Source organism: Sorghum bicolor, chromosome 7 (genome assembly GCF_000003195.3).
Source record: "Sorghum bicolor cultivar BTx623 chromosome 7, Sorghum_bicolor_NCBIv3, whole genome shotgun sequence".
Lineage (NCBI taxonomy): Eukaryota > Viridiplantae > Streptophyta > Magnoliopsida > Poales > Poaceae > Sorghum > Sorghum bicolor.
The window spans coordinates 2749033-2773153 of record NC_012876.2 but is presented as its reverse complement, the minus strand read 5'-3'; the positions used below and the strand labels follow the sequence as shown (position 1 = coordinate 2773153).

Below are 24121 nucleotides of genomic sequence, written 5' to 3'. Positions count from 1 at the left end.
TCTCTTCTCTCACCCAGCCCCCAACCTGGCCGGATCACCTCCACTGCTAGAAGGGCCTAAAGCCGCCTGACTTGTCTATCTCCCTATAAATCCACTTCTATATCGTCATACTTCAAGAAGAGAAGGGAAAGAGGCCGAAGAAAATAAGTAGTGTATTCTTTTATATCACATCACTACACGAGTGAGCTTTAACTTTGACCATTAGTATTCATTTTTCTCTTTTTCTACCGTTTCCGTTATTGCGGTCCCGCGAAAAATGAAACAGTTCGAGTGCTTTTCAAGTACCGTTTCCGTCGCCACCGACCACTCACCACTGCTCTTTTTTATTTTTTGATTTTGACTTTGGGCAGGCACATGACACGACGTGGCCGTGCTGGCCCTCCCACATTGTCGGCGGCCACCGAGTAGCATGCACGAGATCAAACGCCAATGGTGCCTAATTCTGTTTGACTCGCCTAATTTGACCGACTTTGTTTTTTTTTTCCTAATAAAGCACAGCAAAGTGCAGCAAACGGCAAGCCCCGCGCAGATCACATTTGTAGCTGCATTTGTTCAGATACCTTTAAAATTTTAAAAAGCTTTTAGACACATATATAAAGTATTAAATATAAATAAAAAAAATAACTTATTATATAATTTGTCTATAGTTTAGAATAAAATTTTTAAATCTAATTAGTTTGTAATTTGATAATAATTTTAAAATAAAATCTAAAAAATTTAGATCTAGAGTTTATCTACCAGCTATTTAGACTTTTTTAGCAGTGTGGTCCGGTGTGTGCACGCAAACATTCGACGCGAATCACGAGGCAGACACCTCCAGTCGTAGTACTATAGGACTGACTAGAGCCCCAGGCACGCGCACACTTCGCGGCGACCGACCGACCGACCCACCGGCCGACGACGACACGGCGAGCGCGGAGCGACCGCGGCCACGATGGAGAGAGGCAATAATGGCGGGAGCGGGAGGCCGCCTTCTCCGCCGCCGACTCCGGTCGAGAGGAAGGCGGCGTGGGCGTGGAGGGACGGCGCCGTCACCTACTTCCACCTCCTCTTCTACATCGCCATCTCCGGCGGCCAGATCTTCTTCAACAAGGCAAGCCACGCCGCACCTCACCTACCTACCTCCCGATCCCCCGCGCGCTCCCCTCCTGGCCTCCGTCCTTCCTCCCCGGACCCCCCACGCCCCGTCTCGCCCGCTGCGGAGTTCCCCAGCAGGCCTCAATCCTGATGAAGGTTTTCATCCAATGCGCTCCAGTTAGGGGGCATTTCTGGTGGCTCACTGGGTTGGGTGGGCTGCATCTCTGCTGCCCTCGAGTGAGCGCGCCGAGATTTCGCACCGGCTTCTTCCTTCCTGACGATCCTCGATGCGACACCTGAGCCTTAAATTTCTGATGAGGTTTTCTGATTTCTGAGCGAGCTTTAGTCCCTAGTTTATCATTCAGCTAGTTGCTGCTTCAGTGCTTCCATACTTCCGCAGGGGGATAAAGTGCGGAAATAGTTGCTCATCTGGGCTGTGGCCTGTCAGCTTTACCCAATTTAGATTGCTTATTTGGTTTCATGAGGAAACTGCTGCTGTGCTCGTAGTCGTAGGTGCCAATTATCCTTCCCTGTTAGACAGGCTTCATCTGTGACAACTGTGATTGTCATGTGCATAGCCCTTTCCTGTCAACATCACTGTTCATCAGCTTGAGATCTGGGGAACTCACTTCTTTCCGTTGCTTGCTTGGTTCCTTTGATCGCACATGTGCAACTTCTTTCGGTTGGTAGGGGCGGGTTGACTTAACTCTCACCATGGGGCAGCAAATGGCTGCTTCGGTAATAAGAAATTGAGCTTCCCTTTTGCTGCCGCTGGTTTTGTCTTTTTCCATGTGCGCATATATGAAGGTACAATTGAATTGAATTAGTCAGGGTTTTTATTGGTCTGATCGTTATCAGTTACTCCTAGGATGCTTGAGGACTTGGTTCTCTCTGACTTCATCACATTTTAGTGAACGGATTTGGGCTTCTGGACTCAATCGTAACATGCTAATTAAATATGTGTCAATTCTGCTAAACTACTTTGGTTTGCTTGAATTGTAGTTTCTATGGAGTTGCAAAACTATCTTGCCTAATGCAATTTCCCTACGCTAGCAGTTGCATCAAAATTCAATTCAAATACTAACTTTTCTTTTATATGATGACCAATTTGCTAATGATATTCTTGTTCTTTTTTCAATGTTATTAACAGTTAAGTACTTTTTTTCCTTGGTGCAGTGGGTCTTATCCTCAAAAGAGATCAACTTCCCCTATCCTGTGGCACTAACTCTGCTGCACATGGTCTTCTCCTCTGTAGTATGCTTTGCGATTACAAAGGTTTTCAAGGTAATTATTCGTGTGCAGTATAGTGGAACACAGTTTGCTTGCTGTATTACTAGTTATAGGTGTAATACCCAAAGTCTTCCTGTGGTTCCATTTGTTGCCTTGGGTATTCTGTAGATCTGGGCACACACTTACTCTTTCCTTCTATATTGATGATATTTCCCAGATCATAAAGATTGAGGAGGGAATGACTACAGATATGTGAGTCTTGGCTGATCGGCTCACACTAATTCCATAGGCTTATGTACTACTTTCTTTCTGATTAATTTTCACCTATTCAACCATGAGTACGACATGCATAATTGCATACATATACATGTCTATCTTACTTTGTATAAGCAGATCACAGAGGCAGTTTATGAATTTGGCACGATATGTTATGTTCTCAACTTCTAATAGTGATAACCAAGGCCTTAGGAAATACTGATTTTACCTTGAAGAAAACAGGGTAGCATTCTTTTTTTTTCTCGAACGCGCAGGAGAGGTGCGCATCAATATATTAAGAAGATAAAAAATGGTAAAGAGCCCCAAAATGTTACAGAGTAAAGGGCCTGTAACCCGCCCATATATACAAAACAAAAGATCTAACTAGCTAAAAAAGATTTGCTAAGACTTGACCAGGAAACAACAGACCCTCACCATGAAGGAAAAAATTATAGCCATGAACTTGAGAGTTATTTGTGTTTCTGTTGATCTAATGGAAATGGGGGAGTTCCTTGTGTGGAAAAAAAAGAACTTGAGAGTTGAGTGACCTGTATTTTAAAATATAAATATCAAAGTTGGTGGATGAGCATATTGATTACTTGGAATTTGGTTGAACAATTCTTGGTAATTGGACCATTTTTTTTTTGTCAAAAATCTGAAATTTTGGACAAGTAGGCTTCATATCCTTCAGGAAATGTTTTGATTTAGATATGGAAATTGTGGGCTTATTAGTTTTCTACTCTTTTTCTTAAATGAAGACCTAAACCACCTAGGAGGAACTATATTTAGAAGAAATAGGCACCCATACTCGTTTTGATGAGGAACTGAACTTGGGCGGTTTAGTATTTACCAGAACTTGTCATTTTCTTCCTACTGTACCGCTCAAAATTTATTTGTGTCCATGCTATGCTGGTTCGAACTCATGGTTTTATTCGTTCACTGTAAGTACAAGAACTGCCTTTTCTTTTTTCCTTACTAGTTCCCTGAACTTTCAGATATATCAGTTCAGTCATTCCAATTGGGGCAATGTTTGCAATGACACTTTGGCTAGGGAACAGTGCGTACCTCTACATATCTGTCGCGTTTGCACAAATGTTGAAGGCAATAAGTATGTCTGCTACACTCAGTTTTGATTGTGAGGAAAATATCAGGATTTGATAAACTTACATGTGATGCTAATATATGCACTCATTGTATGCTACAGTGCCTGTAGCTGTGTTTCTTCTCGGAGCAGCATTTGGCCTGGAAGAAATGAGCTATAAAATGCTTTCTATCATGTCTGTTATCAGTGTCGGAGTTATTGTGGCTTCTGTTGGTGAAATTACAATCAGTTGGGTTGGAGTGGTTTACCAGATGGGTGGAGTTGTTGCGGAAGCCCTAAGACTTATCTTCATTGAGATATTTCTGAAGAAAAAGGGCGTCAAGCTGAACTTGATATCCATGATGTACTATGTTAGCCCTTGCAGGTATGTTTTCCCGTTCGCTATTCTAATTAATTAACTCAAAAATACCGACAATTGTTTTGATTTCATCTATGTTTTTTCCTGCAGTGCTGTATGCCTCTTTATTCCCTGGTTGTTCTTAGAGAAGCCAAAGATGGATGATAGTATTTCATGGAACTTCCCGCCATTCACATTGTTCTTAAATTGCCTGTGCACTTTCATACTCAACATGTCGGTTTTCCTTGTCATATCTCGGACTAGTGCGCTGACAGCTCGTGTTACTGGAGTTGTGAGGGATTGGTCTGTAGTTTTGCTGTCAGCTGCCATCTTCGCTGATACACAACTTACCTTCATAAACATAATTGGTTATGCCATAGGTATTCGATTGATGAATCCTGAATTATTTTAACATTGATTGGTCTTTCAGTATCTATTGGTCTGTTTTACTTAAAAATCCTGCATCTCTGCAGCCATAGCTGGTGTTGTTGCATATAACAACCACAAGCTCAAGGTAAAACCCCAAGCGAACCCACAGCAAGGTGACGAGAACAAGGTCATCTCAGGAAGCACTCGAGATGTGGTATTATCAATGAATTCATCAAAAGAAGCTTCGTAACACCAAAAGTAGTGAGATTTTGAAACACTTATATTTTTCACGAGGTAACTATATAAAATATTGATGTTGCTATTGCACCAGGCACACATATGTCATGCACAATTTTTTCCTGATTCGATGTTTGCATTTACTTGTGATCCAGGAGAATTGGGCTCTCTTTTGTTGGGTTGGCCAGCTCTCCTTGGATACATTCTTTTTCCTCCCCGCGGATCTGGAGGGAAGACATTTTGTACAATGATATGCTCAAGATGATACACTGCCTTCACAGTTGTAATATTGCTGCTCAAAAAGGTGGGAGCACGCCATACAGATGAAAATTAGGCCATGTAAAGTTGTGTTTTCTTTTGAACTGGTGTAGCAACACATCAGGTGCTCCAAAAATGGCAGCCCTGAATCTTTGTACATGGTTGCTTGGTGATCATGAAATGTGATGTAACGATATATGCAAGTCTGGCAGATCAATGAATGCAAGATATGTAAGCTTCTGAATACAGCCGTGATTCTCAGCTTGCTTGAAGGATTTTGGTTTTGCAATATATGTTTTCATTTCGAATTATTTGATTATTCAGATGAGGATGATCTCATTTTTTTTCATCTTAAAAAAAGATTTTCCAACAGATGAGAAATCTGCTGCAAATTTGTACAAATACCCTTTTTCATTTCTATACGTAGATGTTTATGCTGCAAGCCATGATTCGCAGCCCAAAGTCCCAAAAAGGTTTTAAAATGGTGTAGTATTTGAAATTCATACTTTAAAGTTCAGACCCATGAGTGTTCAAAGTATTTTTTTAAATATATATTTTTTTTTTTAAAAAAAAAGACAAGTAAAATGATGACGGAAATAACCCCGTCACCTGGTCCGGGTCCTTCCAACCGTCTCTCGTCAGACCCAGCTCAAACCCCTCCATCCCGGGCGGCCCGGGCGGCGGCGGCGAGCTGCCTTGGCGCCCGGCAGCGCAGGGCAGCAGAACAAGCGGCTACCGCGGCCTGCCCTCAGCGCCTGCAGAGGCGCCGCCCATCCTCTAAGCTCCAGGTTCGTTCGCGCACAAGTCGCTCGAGATGAGCTCGGTTTCCGTTCTGAAGTTGTTTCTGCAGGATTCTCAAGTCTTCAAGAATGGAAGAGCCGGATTGTCCAGAAGGTTCCGTTTCCGACCGCGGAGGAGAGCGGCAGACGGCTTCCCTGCCGCTGCCGGACGCCTTCCTCGAGTTCCTCAGCGAGAATGGCCTGGACCCAGCGGTGTACTCAATGGCAGCCACCATCCCGCGCTACATAAGGTGACTGACCCCCACCAGTGCTTGCTGCACTGCACCTTTGCACTGGTTGAGGTTGAGGGCCTCTTTGTTGCACATTGTCTTGCATTATGCATTTATATGCTTGCTTGTTTGTTGCTACTCTAAATTCCTTTTCCAAGTATGCTAAATAGGGAGCTTGATTTAGTTTTTTTCCTAATCCCAAGACTAAAACCAGGCATGGAGTCCCAGATCACAGAGATCGAATCCGAGTTGAAGTGTGTCCTCGAGAAGGTTTCATGGCTGCCAGGGTTCTATGCGATTCCGCCAGAAATTCAGATTGCTGGCTCCAAGGCTTATCAGCAAGGGAAGGCAAGAGGAATTCACATTTGATTGTTCAGCTGTCCTGTTAAATGCCAGCATGATGCAATTTGTTTCTTTTATATACTATCTTTAAACGACTGTGGCAAGCTAGTATAAATCAATGGTATGTGTTGTCTGATGACACACTTGTAAAATTTTCCAAGGTGTCTTTGTCTGTAAATTTACCCCTTTTTTTTGAAAAAAATATATATTTCCGGTTCCGGCATCTGCGATCTCACACAGCCAAGTTGTTACAAATTCACCCTAAATGGCACTCGCATTCCGTTTTCTTTAAAAAGTACAAATATTTTAAGAGACGAGATGCAGTCAAACGTAACTAAATCAATAAATGAGATGTCCAATTCTGAACAATGGGGTGTGAGTACAGCTTATGCTGAATGCTCGAACAAATACTTGCTACTGCAATTTGCAGCTGAAGCGGGAATTCCCCATGGCAAACCTACTATGTATCATGTTCTTTATTTTCTTCCATTTGCTTCAGCTGAACATATTTTAAATGAATTGCAGATCTATGGAATTGATGCTGCTTCTGGAGCTGCTATATTAGCACTTGATGTTCGACCAGGCGACCATGTTCTTGACCTCTGTGCTGCTCCAGGTAAATTACCATATCAATATTTTTTTTATTGGAGCATTGTTTTCTTACTGTTAAGTGGATACAATAATGACAAATGTGATGTGCTTGTTTAGTGAACTGCATGGGTGCCACAGTGTGAAACAACTACTTTAATACATTACCATTCTACCATTACCATAAGAGCATGAAGTCAGTTTCACTGTTCCAGAGTGATTGGTCTTTGGTTAGGGAAAATTTGATCCTGTTTTATCTGTTTGGCCACATGTTTCATTTGTATGAACCACTTGTAGTTTCAGCTCTCCTTAAACGATAGGCTGTAACATGTTGTTTTGTGTTTTTCCCAGTAATACCTGTTGCATCCTGCATGTATTTTTAAACTTTACTCTGAGAAGAGGATGTTACCTATGAGACTTGAGGCTACAGCTGTTTAGCCATACTATGTAATCTTTCTAAAATCTTTTTGTCTATTACATTACTGTTATAGAATCATCTATTACATTTATAAAGACTGCTAGATTATGACTTTCCATATCTAGTGACACCCAGTTGCATTCCTGTTTTCTTTGGGCTATTACAGTCTCAATTTCAATAAACATGCACAATTGTATTTTTTTTTAAATGGAGCATCTTGCTATTAGTCCTGTATAGCTTGTGTTAGGTTTTTCATTTTTGGATATTTATGTTATTCACTGTGCTGACAATGCTGATTGCTGACATATGTTATATTGGTATGCTAGGTGCAAAGCTTTGCATGCTTGCAGATACGCTTGGAACCACTGGTTCTCTGACTGGTGTTGATGTTGCAAAGCACCGTCTTGCAGCCTGTCGTACAATGTTGCAGAAGTATTGTCTTGGTGACCGTACTCGGCTCTTTGTTGCTGATGGAACTTTGTTTTCCATTTTACCTGTGAACTCCAGGATGCAAAGAATGGAAGGTATTCTGGTTTTGAGGAACTCCTTCCCTTTTATGTTTCCTTTTAGAACACGGGAAAGGAAATATCATTTTTTTGAGTTGATACATCTGCTTGCTGTCTGTCACAGGTTCAATTGGCGTTGAAGAAAATGGAAGCACATTCCCAGAATGGACTTCAAGAAGATCATGGAAGGATCGGCAGAAGACTAAGAAAGCAAATGCAAATGGTCCACAGCACCTACTGGCCACTTTGGAACCTGAACTGATATACTATGGTAAACATTCAGGATTAGTTGGACTGTGTAAATCTGATGTCTTTTGTCCATCAGTTGATAATGAAGCTTGTACATCTGGCTATGATAAGGTATTCCATTATATCCTCATAGCATATTAGCATCTTTTGCTTGCACTATAGTGTATTAGCACCCTTTTCTTGGATTTAATGCGCTTAGTATTATTTGAATTGAAGAGCAGTTGTGATTTGGTAGCACTTAAGTTATTATCTCCATCTGCTGTGGTGCAAATATCTTTTGTGATGACTAATAAATTTTATTGGAACAACCTGTAGCAATCAGCATGCACGATTAGAAATGAGACGCAACATGCTTATCACCAATTGCACATGCTTCTCACTTTTGGATGAACCGTATGCAGGTCCTAGTGGATGCGGAGTGTACTCATGATGGATCCATAAAACACATTCAGAAATTTGAATTCTGGGGATGGAAAACTCTGGATCGCCGCATACTTGATGCTGGAAGAACCGAGAACCTTCTTCAGCTTCAGGTACCTCTTTCATTCAGGCAGTATCTATATTTTAGATCCAGCTATGTACTTTCTCCTTTCCAAATCTTAAGTATTTTTTTGGCTTTTCTAGTATCTAGAAAAGCCAAGGAAGTTTCTGTTCTGTTACTTGTGACGTTTATGCTGTATATTCTCGACATATAGTTTTATAAACTTCATGTGTTATGCAGTTACATCTTCTCACAAATGGTTTTAAACTGTTGAAAACCGGTGGATCACTTGTATATAGTACTTGCAGGTGAGTAATATTGTTCTGGAATTTTGCCTTATTATAGTACAAACTTGGAATCTTATCTATTTCTGACTCACCAAAATTTATACCTTCTGCTGTGGCATTGTCATGTTATATTTGTATTTTAATTTCAAACAGCTTGACAGTCTCACAAAATGAGAGTGTGGTTCAGCAATTCCTTTCAACTCACCCTTCTGCAGGTACAAACTATGTCGCTCACTTCAGTAGTTCAGTGATTTTGTTCTATTTGGTTTGCAGAGCAGGGGTTCATTTTCTCATTTAGATTGTGTATCCTACCTGTTGTAACTTTCCTAAACAATATTCCTTGTTTGTGTAAAATATGTTTAGTGAATCTTACTGTTAAAAACATTTCTAGGTACATTTACAGAGAAATTTAGTGTCCAGTGCAATTTTGTTTTTCTTATGTCTTCATGAGATTGGAGCAAAATTAGCTGAGCTTAGATTAGCATGTGACCAGATTTGGGCAAGCAATACCATCCAACTTTTCTTGGCCCGGTCTTCTTGTAGCTAGCCCAGTGGACTAGTCGACTAGACGAATATAGTTGACTAGTTGAGCCCAGAACTTAACTGGACTTGTATTGAGTATTGACAAGCCTCATCCTGAATACATCCTGGCCTTTTAGCAAGGCATCTTAAATGATGTTCTGATTTAATCTCAACATGCTGGATCTTTTTCAACACTGATTTATAGGGTGACTGTTGTAGGTGATATATTGTTCAATGTAGGCAACATTAGAGAAGTCTTAACTAATAAAACTTTAAACTCTATGCCATCAACCAATATGCAAAGAGGCAAATACAGAACTAAGAGCAGAGATGAAAAAAAACGAAAATGATTTTTTTTTTGTTGTAATTGGATGACTCTAAAAGTGCAAACATTTCTGTTTGGAAACTATTGATATTGATTGTTTATCTCGAAATGATCGCATCTTCTCTAGAGAAGTGTAAAATGAGGTTTGACTAATTTTCAGTTGGAGTATGGAAGTGCTGTCTTTATCATGGTATTTTTTTTTTAAAAAAAAAAGAGGAAAAACCTCTGCTTTTATGAAAGCAAGCAGTTTTTGGATACAAAACTGTGGATACCAGTGCCAAAAGAGAACAATGTTTGCTAAGACAGACCAACAGAACAACTAGACAAGCTAATCAAATTCCGTGGACGTCTGTCGGCATCGCCAGGCTTGGCTTTATCATGATATTTGTTTTTAGTTTATTCAATTAATGCCAAAGTTCCTTGATATCCTTCTGGTATATGTTGCTTGTTTTTCCAGTTACCCCCTGATGTCCAGATCATGAAAAATTATCCGTTGACGTGACATTTGCGACGTGCAGATTTGCAGAAGATCGATTTGGCTGATAATTGGCCGTGCAGAAGTGGCGGCATCCCCAAAACACTGCGATTTGATCCTGCAGTTTCACAAACCAGTGGTCTTTTTGTTGCCAAGTTCAGTAAACTACCAACTTAAAGCATTTTCTGGTTTATCTCCCTGGACCACTCATGTCCTTTCACTTGTAAAACTGGGTATTCTTGTCAGCAACTAAATGACAATATAGTACAAGTTGGTTCCCAATTCCCATGCTTTTTTGTGATAAATTCATATTAGCATATGCTTCTAACTGCGACGAGACAAAATTCTGTGTTCTTGCAGTTGGATTTATTAGTCAAATACCCAAATAATAGCAAACTGCCAGGTACCCAAATCTTAACTCAGGATGGGGTAGGTAAATGTTAGGTTTCATTTCTTTTGACAACAACTTATTCCATGCTGTCTGTTACTTGTTGGTATACCCTCCTCCGATTTTAAATGGCCAGTACAATTCCTCTATTTTAAAATGCTTTCTACAATTCCTCTTATTTTAAATATTTTCTAAACCTTCATGGTTAAAGGGTTGTTTTCCTTCATCTGTTCTTGGCTGCATGATTTCGTGGTCTTCTTGGTCTCAAGTCCGAACACCAGATATTCATGGTAACTTCGCATGGAGTGGTCACAGTCCTCATCGTGTGACTTTATTTTTATTATTTTTAAAGATAGTGGTGTGAAAAGATCCCAGCCGATGCACGCAGCCATCCTCATGTTGTGATGGCTTGTGACTCCCAATTAAAGGGTTTCCTTGGCTTACTTTGCTTCCTGATTTTCTGTGTTTCATAGGATTAGCGTAGCATTATGTGCCTAGACTAGATGAAGTAATGAAGTGCATGTAGTTGTTGCATCACATTGCCTCATTGCCTGACAGTAGCAAAATGACAAAGAGCTTAACCATCGGTCGGGATGGGCAGCTTATCAAACACCAAAGTAGATTTGCTGACTGCACTTTTTTTAAAACTGAAAAAAAAACATGGGCATCCTTACTGGGAAGGTCAGCTCAGCTGCATGATGTAAACCTGTGCTTAGGGCAATAATTTAGGCTCCCAAGCATTATGGCCTCAATTACTTGTTAATCCTGATATTTCGTAGTGTATTTGGCAACTAGCTATAGCTATCATCCGAAGTTTGGAGAAATCTGTTACCCGACCAGGTAGTTGGGAAGCAGGTTTGAACCCTGTTTGAATCATGGAGGGTTTTTTTCCTGACTCTTCTGGGAACCTAGCAAATTTTATATAAAATTGCTTTTTACAAAAATCATGTGATCCTTACACTTTGAACAGACCCTTTTTAATATTAATTAACTCATGTCTATGGCTGCTATCTTGGAGGCTAAGACTTGTTCAATTGCACATATATTGACATCTCTTTTCTTTTGCTTTTTTCATGAGATCTTTCTGGGCGTCAAACATATATACATGCCCTTATTATTTGGGACACCATAAGTATACTTTGTCACATGCAACTGATGCAAGTTGGCATTTTTAGAGACACGAAATAACCACTGCACCTCTGTGTTGGTTTATATTTGTCACAAGGAACTTGCTGGATATGGGCATGTCACATCGTATCCCAGCTGCATATCTGCACGCAGCTTTTCTCTCTTTAGGTCCCATGCTCATGTCTTGCTCATGTGACGTGTCCGTATCCCCGGGATGTTCTCCATTGCTTGAAGTCTCGGTGCATCATGTGTTCACAAACTTTCCAGCCATTCTAGTCAATCACTCAACGTCTTGAGAATTGAGATTGCAGAAACAACAGTTGAGAATTGGACTTTTTGAGGCAGTAGGTTTTAGGATCACACCAAAGTACTTCCAAGTACGGCAAGGCAGTATCCTCCTTGCTGGTTTACACAAGGTGTGGTGGCTTCACTTTTCATGATATCCAAAGTTGAGCTTTGATTGGCGATCCTAAAACCCCATGTTTTGTGGCTGTCAAGGCTTGATTTTTTCTGTCCGTCCGATTTAAGATCTATGGTTCGGATTAGATTATATATAAGTTTGTAATTACTAGAGACAAATACTAAGGACCTATTTAGTAGAACTCCTACAAAGGAGCCTTATCAAACGTTTTGTAGGAAGAAGCTGTTTTTCAGTGGAAAACAAAGGAACTGAAGGCGTTTTAGAGGAGCCACAAGATGTGGGACAAATATGTGTTACGAAGCTATGAAACATATATTGACTATCTCTGTTCTCTAAAGCCTAAATCTTGATATACAAATCTGAGTCAGATATTAAAATAATGTGTTCTGCCTTTTTTAAAAACTCTTGTGTTTTTAGCTTGTTCCATAAGTGGCGAAATCTTATCTAATGTAAAGTATCAAACTAGAAGGATTTTTTTTTGTTATATATGTAATGCTTGAGTAGCAAATCCTTATTCTCGGACAAGATCTATCTAGAAAAAAAATGTTGTCAATAATTTCCAAAGATCTAGTTGGAATCTGGAAATATACTCCCTCCAGCCGCAAATAACGTTTGATAGAGACCCATATTCTCTCAGAAACATTTCGAGATAAGTTTCTTCTGGTGAATAGAATCACTTTCCTAGATCGTTTGGCTACTTGGCCGGGTTCTGATTCTTGAAGGGAGATGAAATCATTGTTCTACATGAAAAATTATACAAATATGTTTTACAGAAAAATGTTAATCTTTTTGGGTCAAGGTCAATTCAAAAGCAACCAATTTTAATTGGTTTGACTTTTCTAGATTAGATGGGAGGTAGGAAAACAAGAAACATATTATGATCTATAGTAAAAAAAAAGAGAGAATTACTAGAAACGTTTCTACCTGGAATCAGTATTGTCGTTTGACCATTTAGAAGAGTTTCTAATAATTCAATTCTGACGGATCTAAACCGGGTGATCTGAAATCAATGGTTCCAAACTTTGACTACAAAGTACTTTATATGGGCTGAGTTTGAATGTTTGAAAGTGATATGTAGTAGATTTTTCTTGAAAAATAATTTTAGAAAACTATACCTTAGTCATGTTTTATAGATATATATATAATATAAAAAGTAGATGTAAACGTTTGTAAAGATGAAGTTAGATAATCCCGAAAGGATTACTTATTTGTGATTGATTGAAAGTAGCTTTGATAACTGTGTAAACTTTTTATATTAGGCCAGTCTCAATGCATGTTTCATGAGAGTGTCATGCACATTAAATATGGTGCCACATAAGCAAAATTGCTGACTTGGCAGGGTCATTAAATGAAGGAGTTTCATCAGATGAGAGAGGAGTTTCATCCTCATGAAAATTCTATAGCTCGGTTACCTAGTTTATAGTCTTGGTAACTGTGCCATGAAACTATGCATTGAGACTGACCTTATACAAGTATACTATAATAGACAACTAATAGTCAAAATTACACCTCAAAAAACCATGAAATAAAATAAAAAAGTATAGTTTCTCAAATATACCACCTCTATTTTAAGAACAAATAATACATAATATTTCATTTCGTCAGGACAAATATTATTTCATCACTTAAATAATACATAACTTTTTAAGAAAAAAGGAGTTTTTTGAGGTGACCTTATAAAAGTATTTCATTTCGTCAGGACAAATATTATTTCATCACTTAAATAATACATAACTTTTTAAGAAAAAAGGAGTTGATGTCACTACATTTGTGTTCCAAAAATATACATAGATTTGCTTGTGATCATATAATTCCGTATCACATAAACAAATACTGATCACATTCTTGTGACGAAATGTAATAAACTTCCAGTGCGTCAAACGGTTCACAATATACATAAAACTTCTTCCAGTGCCACGTTCTAAGTACAGGCACCAAGAGTGCGTAATAATTAATAAGAAAAAAAAAAGAAAAATAGAGAGAGAGTACATGTTGTCATGTACATAGACACCTATGTCGAAACTAACACTGATTATTTAAGCTTAACTAGCTCTTCCTTGAGTAGTAGCCAAGTGACACTGAAACTCGATCCACCCACTGCAGGCCACGGCCATGGCCGCTGCTTCTCACCACCGGTGCACCAGCGTCGCCTCCGAGCTGGAAGGCACGCTGCTCATCTCCGGCAGCCTCTTCCCATACTTCTTCCTCGTCGCTCTCGAGGCCGGCGGCCCGCTCAGGGCGCTGCTCCTGCTCGCCGCGTACCCTCTCGTCGCGCTGCTCGGCGCCGCCTTCTCGTCGGACGACCTCCCGCTGCTCGCCATGACGTTCCTGTCCACCGCCGGCCTCGGCGTCGCCGACGTGACGGCGGTGGCGCGCGCCACGCTGCCCAAGTTCTTCCTGGCCGACCTCCGGGGCACCGCGTTCCGGGCCTTGGCGCGCCACGGCGACGCCGCCAGCGGCGGCGAGAGGTACGTCGTCACGCGCCTGCCCAGGCTCGTCGTGGAGCCGTTCGTCAGGGAGTACCTCGGCGCCGACGTCCGCGTCGTCGGCACCGAGCTGCGGGTGGTCGCTGGGAGCCGGTTCTCCGGCACTTTGGTAGCCTCGCCGGGCGTCGTGGGTGGCGGTGACCGGAGCTTGGGTGCTCTGGTGGCCGTTCTTGGGCGCGACCGGATCGTCGACGTGGGACTCTACTGCTCCGCCTCCGGCGGGGACCGGCAGCCGGCGTTTCTGCAGGTTTGCCAGGAGCGCCGCGTGGTGTCCGCGCCGGAGAAGGCGCCGGCGACGCCTCTGCCGAGGAGCGAGTACCTGCGGCCGCTGGTCTTCCACGACGGCCGCCTCGTGTGCCGGCCGGACCCGCTCGTGTGCCTCGCCATCTTCCTGTGGATCCCGCTCGGCGTGCTCCTCTCCGTGGCGCGCCTCCTCTTCGGCTTCTTCCCCCACGGCGCCGGCCTCCTCCTCGCCGCGGCCACGGGCTTCCGGATACGCGGCAGCCTCGGCGGAGCAGCGGAGCCGGCGGGACCAGGGCGAGGCACATTGTTCGCCTGCAACCACCAGACGCTGATGGACCCGGTGATCCTCTCGACGGTGCTGCGCCGGAAGGTGACCGCCGTGACGTACAGCCTCTCGAGCTTCTCGGAGCTGATCGCGCCGATCCCGACGGTCCGGCTGACGCGCGACCGCGGCAGGGACAGCCGGATCATGCAGGGCGAGCTCACCCGCGGCGACCTGGTGGTCTGCCCGGAGGGCACCACCTGCCGGGAGCCGTACCTGCTGCGGTTCAGCCCGCTGTTCGCCGAGATCGCCGGCGAGGTCACGCCGACGGCCGTCCGGGCCGGCGGCACCATGTTCCATGGATCCACGGTGCGGGGACACAAGTGGCTCGACTCCGTCTTCTTCCTCATGAACCCGGCGCCGTGGTACGAGATCCGGATCCTCACGCCGGTGGCCACCTGCGGCAGTGGCGGCGGCGCGTCGAGCCTCGACGTGGCGAACGGCGTCCAGCGTGTGATCGGCGACGCGCTTGGGTTCGAGTGCACAGGGCTCACGCGCAGGGACAAGTACCGGATGATCGCCGGACACGACGGCGTCGACGCGAGGTCGTCGCCGCCGAAGCCGCCGCCGTCGTAGCTGGAGCTTGCATGTGCGAGCGTACGCAAGCAATGCACGCATGCAGTGCATCGTGGAAGGCGTGTTATTTGCGAAGTTTGGATGCAGGGGCTATTTTATAGTACATTTTACTCTCCATTTCTGAATGAACTTTGATTACTTATCGTGTTGGGTCGTCGTCACTTGTATGTAGTTACTAAAAGAAAACAAGGTAATTCATCCCCATTGTATATTTTTTCAGTAAAGAAATACTCCTACTAGAATGCAATGCAGAGATATAACTTATCGTGTTCCATTGTATATTTTTCAAGCTCTTGTAAATCTTAATTAAAAGGCAGAGCTCCTACCATTGTCATTAGAAAAAATGACAGTTTTCAAGCTCATTAAAAATACATTAGAGAATTAACACACTTCGAAAAAGAAACACTTGAGAAAGACAACCTAAGCTTAACATTGGTAACAACATGGTAATCTAATACCATAAACCATACTTTTCAATTTCTTAACTGAAGCTAAATCTAGAGGGATCTCGATTTAGCTTAATTTGAGAGCATGCAGATCCTATATTTTCAGTAAAGAGATGTACCTTTAGTGTTTGTCGATCTTGTGGGCTTAAAAAGTAGGAGTAATTCCTAAGCTCATTGAATGAAGATAGGGAAGAGAAGAGAAGTGAGCTAAGAAAAAAATGTCAACAAGCTAACCTAAGCTTAACTAACATCATTGCCGATTGAATCCCCCCCCCCCACTTCACTCCTGCCAGATTTTGAACCGGCATAACCAAATCAGCAGTGATGGATGTTCACATCATGTCGGATATCGATATCAAGGATACTTAATTATACGTCTCTAACAACGACACACAGTTAAATTCCCAGGTTAAAGGATCGATCCCACCTCAAGCAAGCAACACCCGACCAATAACAATTGTCCGCCTCCCCCGACCCCTCTAACGTCACCGTGTGCACATCCTAGCCCTCGGGACACTCTCCGCCTCGCCCAAGGGGAAGAAAGGCTCCTGACCCCCTTAACCGCTCCACCGTCATGCCTGACGGAATGACCGCGAGCATAGGACGAGACGGAAGGAGCCACGAGCCCCACAACGTCACTGATCCCCCGGGATAAGGACGCGCTGTGACTGAACCCTATGTATGTACGAACAGGGAGCGTTGTGCCACGATATGACAGCCATCATGTCCGCCTAGGCTCCCATACTTGTTACAGCGACCACCATGCTGTTACAGCGACTACCATGCTATTACAGGAGCCACCCACCCCCTCTGGGGGAAGGTACGATGTCCATTCCAGAGAGATGCACAATGAACAGGAATTAGTACGGTTCTAGGCTGTGGCGACAGGACGCAAACAGGACTGCATGATCCCACTCGAGGCCTCCGACCACACCCGAGCCGGCTATTCGTCCCAGAGTTAAAGGAAGAAGACGTACCCTGAAGACTTCTTTATTTTTTCCTTCCCCTTTGATTATTCCCAACACATGTACACCCCCAACCTTTGATCTATAAGAGAGCTTGGGGGTCCCTAGCACGAGGGAGACGACCTAGACAAACACATGAACACATCACTCATCATCCAGCGATACGCACCACTACTCCATGCTATTGACTTGGGAACCCTCTCCCTCTCTCGAATAGCTTGTAACCCCTACTACAAACAAGAGCAACATGAGCTGCGCGCTTACCACTGGACGTAGGGATCCGTCCAAGGGCCTGAACCAGAATAAACCTTGTGTCACCTTTGTCCACCATCCAGGCCGAACACATGTAGAGCACGTTTTACTCGTCGGCAAGGCTCTCAGCCAAATCTCACGCCGACACATCACTACCCCTTTTTTACCAACAATGATAATGAACTTCATTATGGGTTCGTTACCCAAGCCAACAGTGTTTGGTTGAGCCAACACTACCAACATGGGAGAGGTGGGGAAAGGTGCTCCTTAATTAGCTGAGTGTGCTAAGGATGGGAGGAACGAGGGAGGAGGATGTCGGCTTTGTACTATGCCCAACACCACTACCGATTCAACCAAAAATTAACTAGCAGTGATAGCACATCAGCACTGCGGTTCTAGCCACCAACCGGCAATGATATGGAGCTTCACCGCTTGTTTTCTAGGGCCTCTAGTTATTTTATGATTTTCAAGCCAAGAACCGACAGTGGGAGACCTACATTGAATGTTGATTCTATAGTAGTGATGGTAATGCCATAAACCCTCAACGATCTAGCTGTATCCTCCTGAATCATCGTGAACGAAGTTCACCATCCATGCATCTTTTGCATGCATAATTAAGGTTTCCATCAATACAAATTGTAAGCACGTACATCTACCTCAGGCAAATTAATTAAGCTTCGATCCGGCTACATCCAGCTCAAGAACGTTCAGTTGGTTCTCCATGGCCGCCCAGCTCTCAAACAGACATTGAGCACCAGCTAGGTCCTCATTCAGCCCTATCCATTTCTTGTCTAAACTAAAAATGGCAACGGGGAATTCTCCGCCGGAGAATAAGCCACTGTCCCCGTCCCCGCAGAGGAGAATTTTCCCCATCCCCATCCCCGCGAACAAACACGGAGAGCCTTCCTGCACCATTCCCAATCCCCAACGGAGATTTTATCCCCGCGGGGATCCCTGTCCCTGCATACACACAAGCATAACTACATAAATTTTGCAAGGTTCACAGATTCACCCATGCATAAATGTAGTAGCAAGGTTCACAAATTACTAAAAGTTCACAGAGATTCATAAATGATAGTTCACCAGCAACACACACACCAACACAGGTGTCTAGGCGTCCAGCTCTAGCACATAAGCATACGCAGAGCCTACTCATATATAGATACAAACCAGCAACTAGAGATCTACTAGCAACATAAGTTGTCTAGGACTCCGGGCGTCCAGCACATAAGGGATTTGGAGAGGATTGGAGGAGATCGAGAATGATTTTGACTTGTAGAGGATTAATTAAAGGCCCTCCAATCCCCTTGGTTTTCGGATGAAACGAACAAGGCCTCTGGTGGTACAACGACTAAACGGTGCACACCAATGACTTTAAAATATTTTAAACTAAATGTAAAAAAGTAGAAAACGGTCAATAAAAATAAATTGTTTTCTACTTTTACATTTGAAATACGAAAGCGAAAATAGTAAAGGCGAATAAGAAAATATGAATTCGATCAGATTAAATATAGAAAACGATAAGATTTAATTCGGAATATTTCTGTTCCATTTCCATCCTTACTTAAAATATATTATTTTAGTAATGATACAAACATGCAAACTTGACTTACCACAGTGTTATGTTTGGTCTCATTACAACGCACAGGTATAAAATAAACCTAGTACAGTGAAAGGTACCCTCTGGGCATGTCATATTCTTCGGCATCCTCAGGCTCTTCTTCGCCTTCATCATCTCGAACTTGTGGTACGTATGCTTCTACTGTCGGCTGCTCCTCATCAGGTATATATGTCGTTGGTATCAGCGGTGGTGTCTCCCCAGACCAGCCAGGCGGCCAGTAAGGCATTTGAGCTGTTGGGGGCAACAAAGGCACCATGTCCTCGGGCATTCTTCTTCTCCTCGGGCTTCTTCTCTTTAGGCTCCATGTCCTTGAGTTTAATTTCTCCGATGTGAAATAGGCCAGCATGTTGGAGAATAAGCCACAGTATGGTGGTGAGGTCGCCGCCGCGGCTGAGCTGCTTGGCATGGCTCTCCGCGCTGCATCTGACGGCGGCATACAGCAGCTTGTCCACCCACACATTGAAGATGAACTCCAGCAGCTTCGTCCTTGGCTGTCCTCGCTTCTGCAGTCTCGTGCCTGTGTTTAATAGTGCACCAGCAAGCACAGCTGCGTCTCGAACAAGAACCCTGCCGTGGTTTTCTTTAAACCATTCCTCTTCTTTGGTCGCTTTCCTTAGCAGCATGTCGGCAAGCTTGTCTTGACGAAACTGAGCTGCTTTTGCTGGTGGTGCAGACGACGACGACGACGAGCCAGTAGTCTTCTTGTTACCGTCGTCGTCGTCGTCGTCGTCGTCCCATATCTCGCCCAAAGATTGGAGGGTTTTCTCGAACAGGCTGTGGAGCACAAGGCCCGGCAGCATCTGTCGACGTGGCCAACGCGGATATGGTACAACCCGCGGCATGTACCCACCCTGATCGGACGGCCAGGACTGAGAAGTAGCGTGGAGATTGGGAAAAGGAAGCATGCTGAAGTGGAAAGAATGGGTACCTGTTTAAGTTAACAAGTACAGCTTGGATCTGACGTGGAAGAGAGAGATGAATTGGATGTATGGAGTTTGGTTGGCCCGGCAGGGAGGTAGTTGGCGTAGTGAATGCGGGGCTCCTTCCGGTGTACGGAAGAGGAATGCTAGGCAGTAGGCACCGTCCCATTCCCGGCCGAATGTCCAAGCTCCGCGTGCTCGCCGCCGTCCTTTGCTCCCGCGTCCGTCTCGCCCACGGCGACGTCGTCGTGTTCGTGTTCGTGTTCGTGCTCGTGCCTGCTGGCGTCATGTCCCTGTGCTCTACTACGCGCTCATGTCCGATCCCCACGGCCATCGCGTGCACCAACGCCAAGCTATCAGTGTCGCTCTGAATATGGTAGCCAAAAATATTATTTTCTTTTAGAAAAATCAGCCAACAATACTTTATGTTATAACTTATGAGTCAAATAAGTAAGACGATTTGTCCGAGCGGCAAGCTATCATCGAAATCACATGCTCATATGGTCCTAGAGCCATTGTGTTTTTTAACATGGTTCAAAGAAGGAGCTTTCTTTTAGGCCTTGTTTAGGAGAAAATTTTTGGTTTTGGCTACTGTAACACTTTCGTTTGTATTTGGTAATTATTATCCAATCATGGATTAATTAGGCTTAAAAAATTTATCTCGCAAATTACAGATAAATTGTGCAATTAGTTATTTCTTTTATCTATATTTAAGGCCCTATTTGGTTTGCCCCGTTAAAGTTTACTACCCGTCACAACGAATGTTTGGACAAATACATTGAATAATGAATATAGATTATTTACAAAACTAAAAAACACAGCTGGAGAGTAATTTGAGAGATGAATCTTTTAAGCCTAATTAATCCATAATTGGATACTAATTGTCAAATAAGACGAAACTGCTACAGTAATTATTAAACTTTAACACCCCAAACTAAACACCCCATAATACTTCAAGTATACGCCTAAAGATTCGATGTGATGAGGAGCCTTTAAATTTTTTGAAAACTAAACAAGGCCTTACTTCCATGCATGTTCCTAATTATGATAGTTTATTCGTGTTTAGGTCAAAATTTATGTGTAACAATCGATTTGCATAATAATTATGATAATCCATGCACTGGCTCCGTAGAATTTCGACCCTCCAATTTCTGTACACCGAGTAATAGTTGATAGCTCATCTCCATGCCGCTTACACCGAGTAATAGTTGATAGCTCATCTCCATGCCGCTTGGTAGCATTAAGGCGCATGACAGCAGAACACGAGGAGAATATGGCAAGATTTAGGTGGTGTTTGGTTAGGGTTGTTAAAGTTTAACAGGTATTGTAGTATTTTCGTTTTATTTGACAATTAATGTCCAATCATGGACTAATTAGACTCAAAAGATTCGCCTCGCAAATTATTCTCTAGATATGTTTTTAGTTTCACAAATAGTCTATATTTAGTACTTCATGCATGTGTCCAAACATTCGATGTAACAGATGGTAAACTTTACCGCCATAATCGGCCCTTAATTGTTACATACTGCAGTATGCAATTCGTTCAAATAATTCAACAGTTTTACATGCACTTACTGCTAGAGTGCCAGGAAAATCTCTAGCATGATTTCATAAATCAACCGCAGGGCAGCTACATCAGAGCTTGATGGAAAGGGAAAAAAGGACCATACTGTAACAACAACAGCCCTATTCTTGTTTCCTTGCAGAACAACAGCAAAAGACACAGAAAATCTATATTTGAGCATTAGATAACAGCCAGAAGAACACATGCGTGATGGATCCCTACAGGAGACAACAGAGTTTATCACCGGTTGTTCCATCTAGGAAGAGGACGATGACAACTGTGATGTTATCGGAGTTTCTCCTTTGGGAAGCTTCTTCCATAAAGCTTGTTTGCTACTTCCTGGGGGTCCTGAATAGGCTTGACCATGGCAACAGCTTCCAGGAAAAATACATTACATCAGGTAGAGTGATAGACAGATCAATTGCATCGAAGGAAATATTTAATAACATCTGTAGGTACCTCATTAGTGACAACATCCCAGAGTCCATCACTAGCAACGGTGAGGAATTCAAGGGAGCTGTCAACCACCTCATGATTGTAACAACAAAAGTCATTTTCAGATGGCTAAACTGGGGGACTTGCTTATGATAGAATCTCTATTTTTTTTTGTTACAAAGGCAGCATACTTCCTCACACTTGGAGAACTATCTAGGTAATCCATAAGAAAACAGAAGTACGCGACGAACCCTGATTTCAGGGTCAGTGACAACGTACTGCTTCAAGAGTTTATCACCAAATGCCCAAGAGACAGGAAGAACACCACCCACTCGCCATGTCCCTACAAAATTCGAATAATCAAACAGTAGAAATAAAAGTAATGGCACATATTAAGATAGATGGTTCCTTTTTCAAAGAAGGATTCAGAGGAATCACTACCAGCCCATTTAACAAAGCCCCCTGCATCCTCAATTCTGTCTCTCATCTATCTCATCAGGTTGGTGATCCCTTGAAATAGCAATCGCTGCAGATCAATATGGGGAAAATTATAAAATTATAGGGTATATGTGCAATGCCATTAGCTTGGAATCCTGGTATTCAGTTTACCGATTCATCATGGGGAAGTACTCGTCCTCCTTGATAAATAATTTGAAAGCTTCTGATACATTTGCAACAAGCTTCAGATGCAACAGCATACAATAAGTTGAAAGCTTCTGATACAAGTTAAAGTATGAGAACAGACACTAAGATATGGCACGTTACCGATGATAAACTTACCCTGTCCTCCTAGCAATAACGGCTCTAGGATCTCCAACATTTGCATCAAGCAAACGATCACCTACAATAATAGCTGTTGAGGCGGTTGTGACAACATCTCGAGTTTGACCGAAATTCTGAATCTGTGAGGTTGTAAGTTTCAGCTGCAACAAAATAAATAGAAGGATATAAAGATCGCCATATCTTAGTGTACAAGTCGAAAGTCCACTATAGTTAATATGAACATACCAATAGCAGCCTTGGTATCAGTGATTAACTTTGGGTGTTTGACTAAATTGCTGAAAAGATGCTGCTTCACAATTTCACATACTCAGCTGCTCTGACTCCTCCATGACCTACAGAAACAGAAAACCATGCTGACCTTACAACTCTAAATATTAACATCATCATACAGTGCTGGCATTAGGAAAAACCAAAGGAATTGATATCACTTGAGATTTCTAGGAAAATACATACTACCATCATATACATTGAACGTCCGAACATTCCAATTTTCTCTCTGTAAACGTCGTCTGTCCTTCCCTCATAGAAGTCGTCCATCGATGCTCTTTTCCCAGAACTCACAACTCCATAACTGAACCGCCCATTTTCACTATTACTGCAAGAGGAAATGTTATGTCAAGCAAGCACGAATTCGGACTTATGTGACTTTGCACTCTATTACATACGAGGGAGAAGTTCAGTGCAAGGAATTTCCTATGACATTAGTAATAAACTGATTGAGCTGATAGGAAGTTAAGGTGCTTTACAATCCGATTTTTTTTTTAAAAAAAAAACAACATCTAACTTCCATCAAGTTCATCAGATTAACATAAACATAAGCTTCACAAGATTGGCCATGAGAAGAGGCAGAAGAGAGGTCCTAAGCAATCTGATCCCAGGACAGGCACTAACCCGCTATCGTTCCACCCTCATCATATCAAAATGATCGAACCACAAGTCAGTAAGAATCGTGCAGATCCAATTGAAAGCCTGGGCCAGTGTCGCTCAAGTCCATGGCCTAATAATCCCGGTGTCCTAAATCCACAGCCACAGCAAGCCAAACAAGCAGAGGAGGGAGGGCGGTATAATAATATCTCCGATGCCATGGATCTCTGCCCTAAGGCGCCATAGCCTCCTAAAAAGGTAGCCTCTAGTTCCCCATGGTGAAGTCAACCAGATGGATGGGGACGAAGGTGAAACCAGAAGGAGCGGGAGGGGATGATGAGGGAAAAAAAACTGAGGTGGGCGGTGTCCGCCGACGTGTCCCGACGAGCCCCATGCGCGCCACCTCCATGACGCCCTCCCGGCCCTCGCTGTGCGGTCCTGGCATCAGCAGGAGACCGCCCGCCACAGGAGTAGTAGGAGGAGCACCACTAGCAAGAGCGAGAGGCGCGTAGATGGAGGAGCTGCTGGTGGTGGTTGTCTACTGCGCGCTCATAGCCATCGGTGCCGTCGTGTCCCCTGCCAACCCGGCGCTCACCGCCGCCGAGGTCTCGCGCAGTCCGGCGTGCTCGTGCTTAGCAGG

At 43.2% G+C, this 24121-nt stretch overlaps 3 protein-coding genes and 1 pseudogene across 5 annotated transcripts; 3 read left to right on the top strand and 1 right to left on the bottom strand.

The window, feature by feature from the left end:
- Positions 851-5176, top strand: LOC8074086 (probable sugar phosphate/phosphate translocator At3g14410). The gene is made up of 8 exons (XM_002444964.2): positions 851-1093; positions 2254-2361; positions 2525-2559; positions 3558-3670; positions 3767-4028; positions 4113-4381; positions 4475-4664; positions 4763-5176. Exons 1-7 carry the CDS (start codon positions 935-937, stop codon positions 4618-4620), a joined length of 1092 nt encoding a protein of 363 aa, XP_002445009.1. The 5' UTR covers positions 851-934; the 3' UTR covers positions 4621-4664; positions 4763-5176.
- Positions 5478-10355, top strand: LOC8074085. 3 transcript variants are annotated; one of them, XM_002444963.2, is made up of 10 exons: positions 5480-5653; positions 5716-5895; positions 6078-6222; positions 6742-6832; positions 7549-7746; positions 7853-8088; positions 8379-8510; positions 8699-8766; positions 8899-8960; positions 10111-10355. In XM_002444963.2, exons 2-10 carry the CDS (start codon positions 5735-5737, stop codon positions 10242-10244), a joined length of 1227 nt encoding a protein of 408 aa, XP_002445008.1. In that variant the 5' UTR covers positions 5480-5653; positions 5716-5734; the 3' UTR covers positions 10245-10355. The 3 variants fall into 3 exon arrangements, with proteins under 3 accessions (XP_021320888.1, XP_002445008.1, XP_021320889.1); XM_021465213.1 differs by lacking the exon at positions 8899-8960 and having other exon boundaries at positions 5478-5653; XM_021465214.1 differs by lacking the exon at positions 5480-5653 and having other exon boundaries at positions 5754-5895; positions 6089-6222.
- LOC8067792 (glycerol-3-phosphate 2-O-acyltransferase 6) lies at positions 14117-15631 on the top strand. The gene has a single exon (XM_002444962.1). The coding sequence runs from the start codon at positions 14117-14119 to the stop codon at positions 15629-15631; it is 1515 nt and encodes a 504-aa protein (XP_002445007.1).
- On the bottom strand, positions 21618-23926 carry LOC8074084 (annotated as a pseudogene).

Bases quoted from the DNA above. Each gene is read 5' to 3' on its own strand.
- LOC8067792 (XM_002444962.1), top strand. From the start codon at position 14,117: ATGGCCGCTGCTTCTCACCACCGGTGCACCAGCGTCGCCTCCGAGCTG.
- LOC8074086 (XM_002444964.2), top strand. From the start codon at position 935: ATGGAGAGAGGCAATAATGGCGGGAGCGGGAGGCCGCCTTCTCCGCCG. The intron at 2,560-3,557 runs GTGAGTCTTGGC...CTGAACTTTCAG, and splicing joins GAGGGAATGACTACAGATAT to ATATATCAGTTCAGTCATTC. The intron at 4,029-4,112 runs GTATGTTTTCCC...TTTTTCCTGCAG, and splicing joins TACTATGTTAGCCCTTGCAG to TGCTGTATGCCTCTTTATTC.
- LOC8074085 (XM_002444963.2), top strand. From the start codon at position 5,735: ATGGAAGAGCCGGATTGTCCAGAAGGTTCCGTTTCCGACCGCGGAGGA. The intron at 6,223-6,741 runs GCAAGAGGAATT...AATGAATTGCAG, and splicing joins AGGCTTATCAGCAAGGGAAG to ATCTATGGAATTGATGCTGC. The intron at 8,961-10,110 runs GTACAAACTATG...TGCGACGTGCAG, and splicing joins TTCAACTCACCCTTCTGCAG to ATTTGCAGAAGATCGATTTG.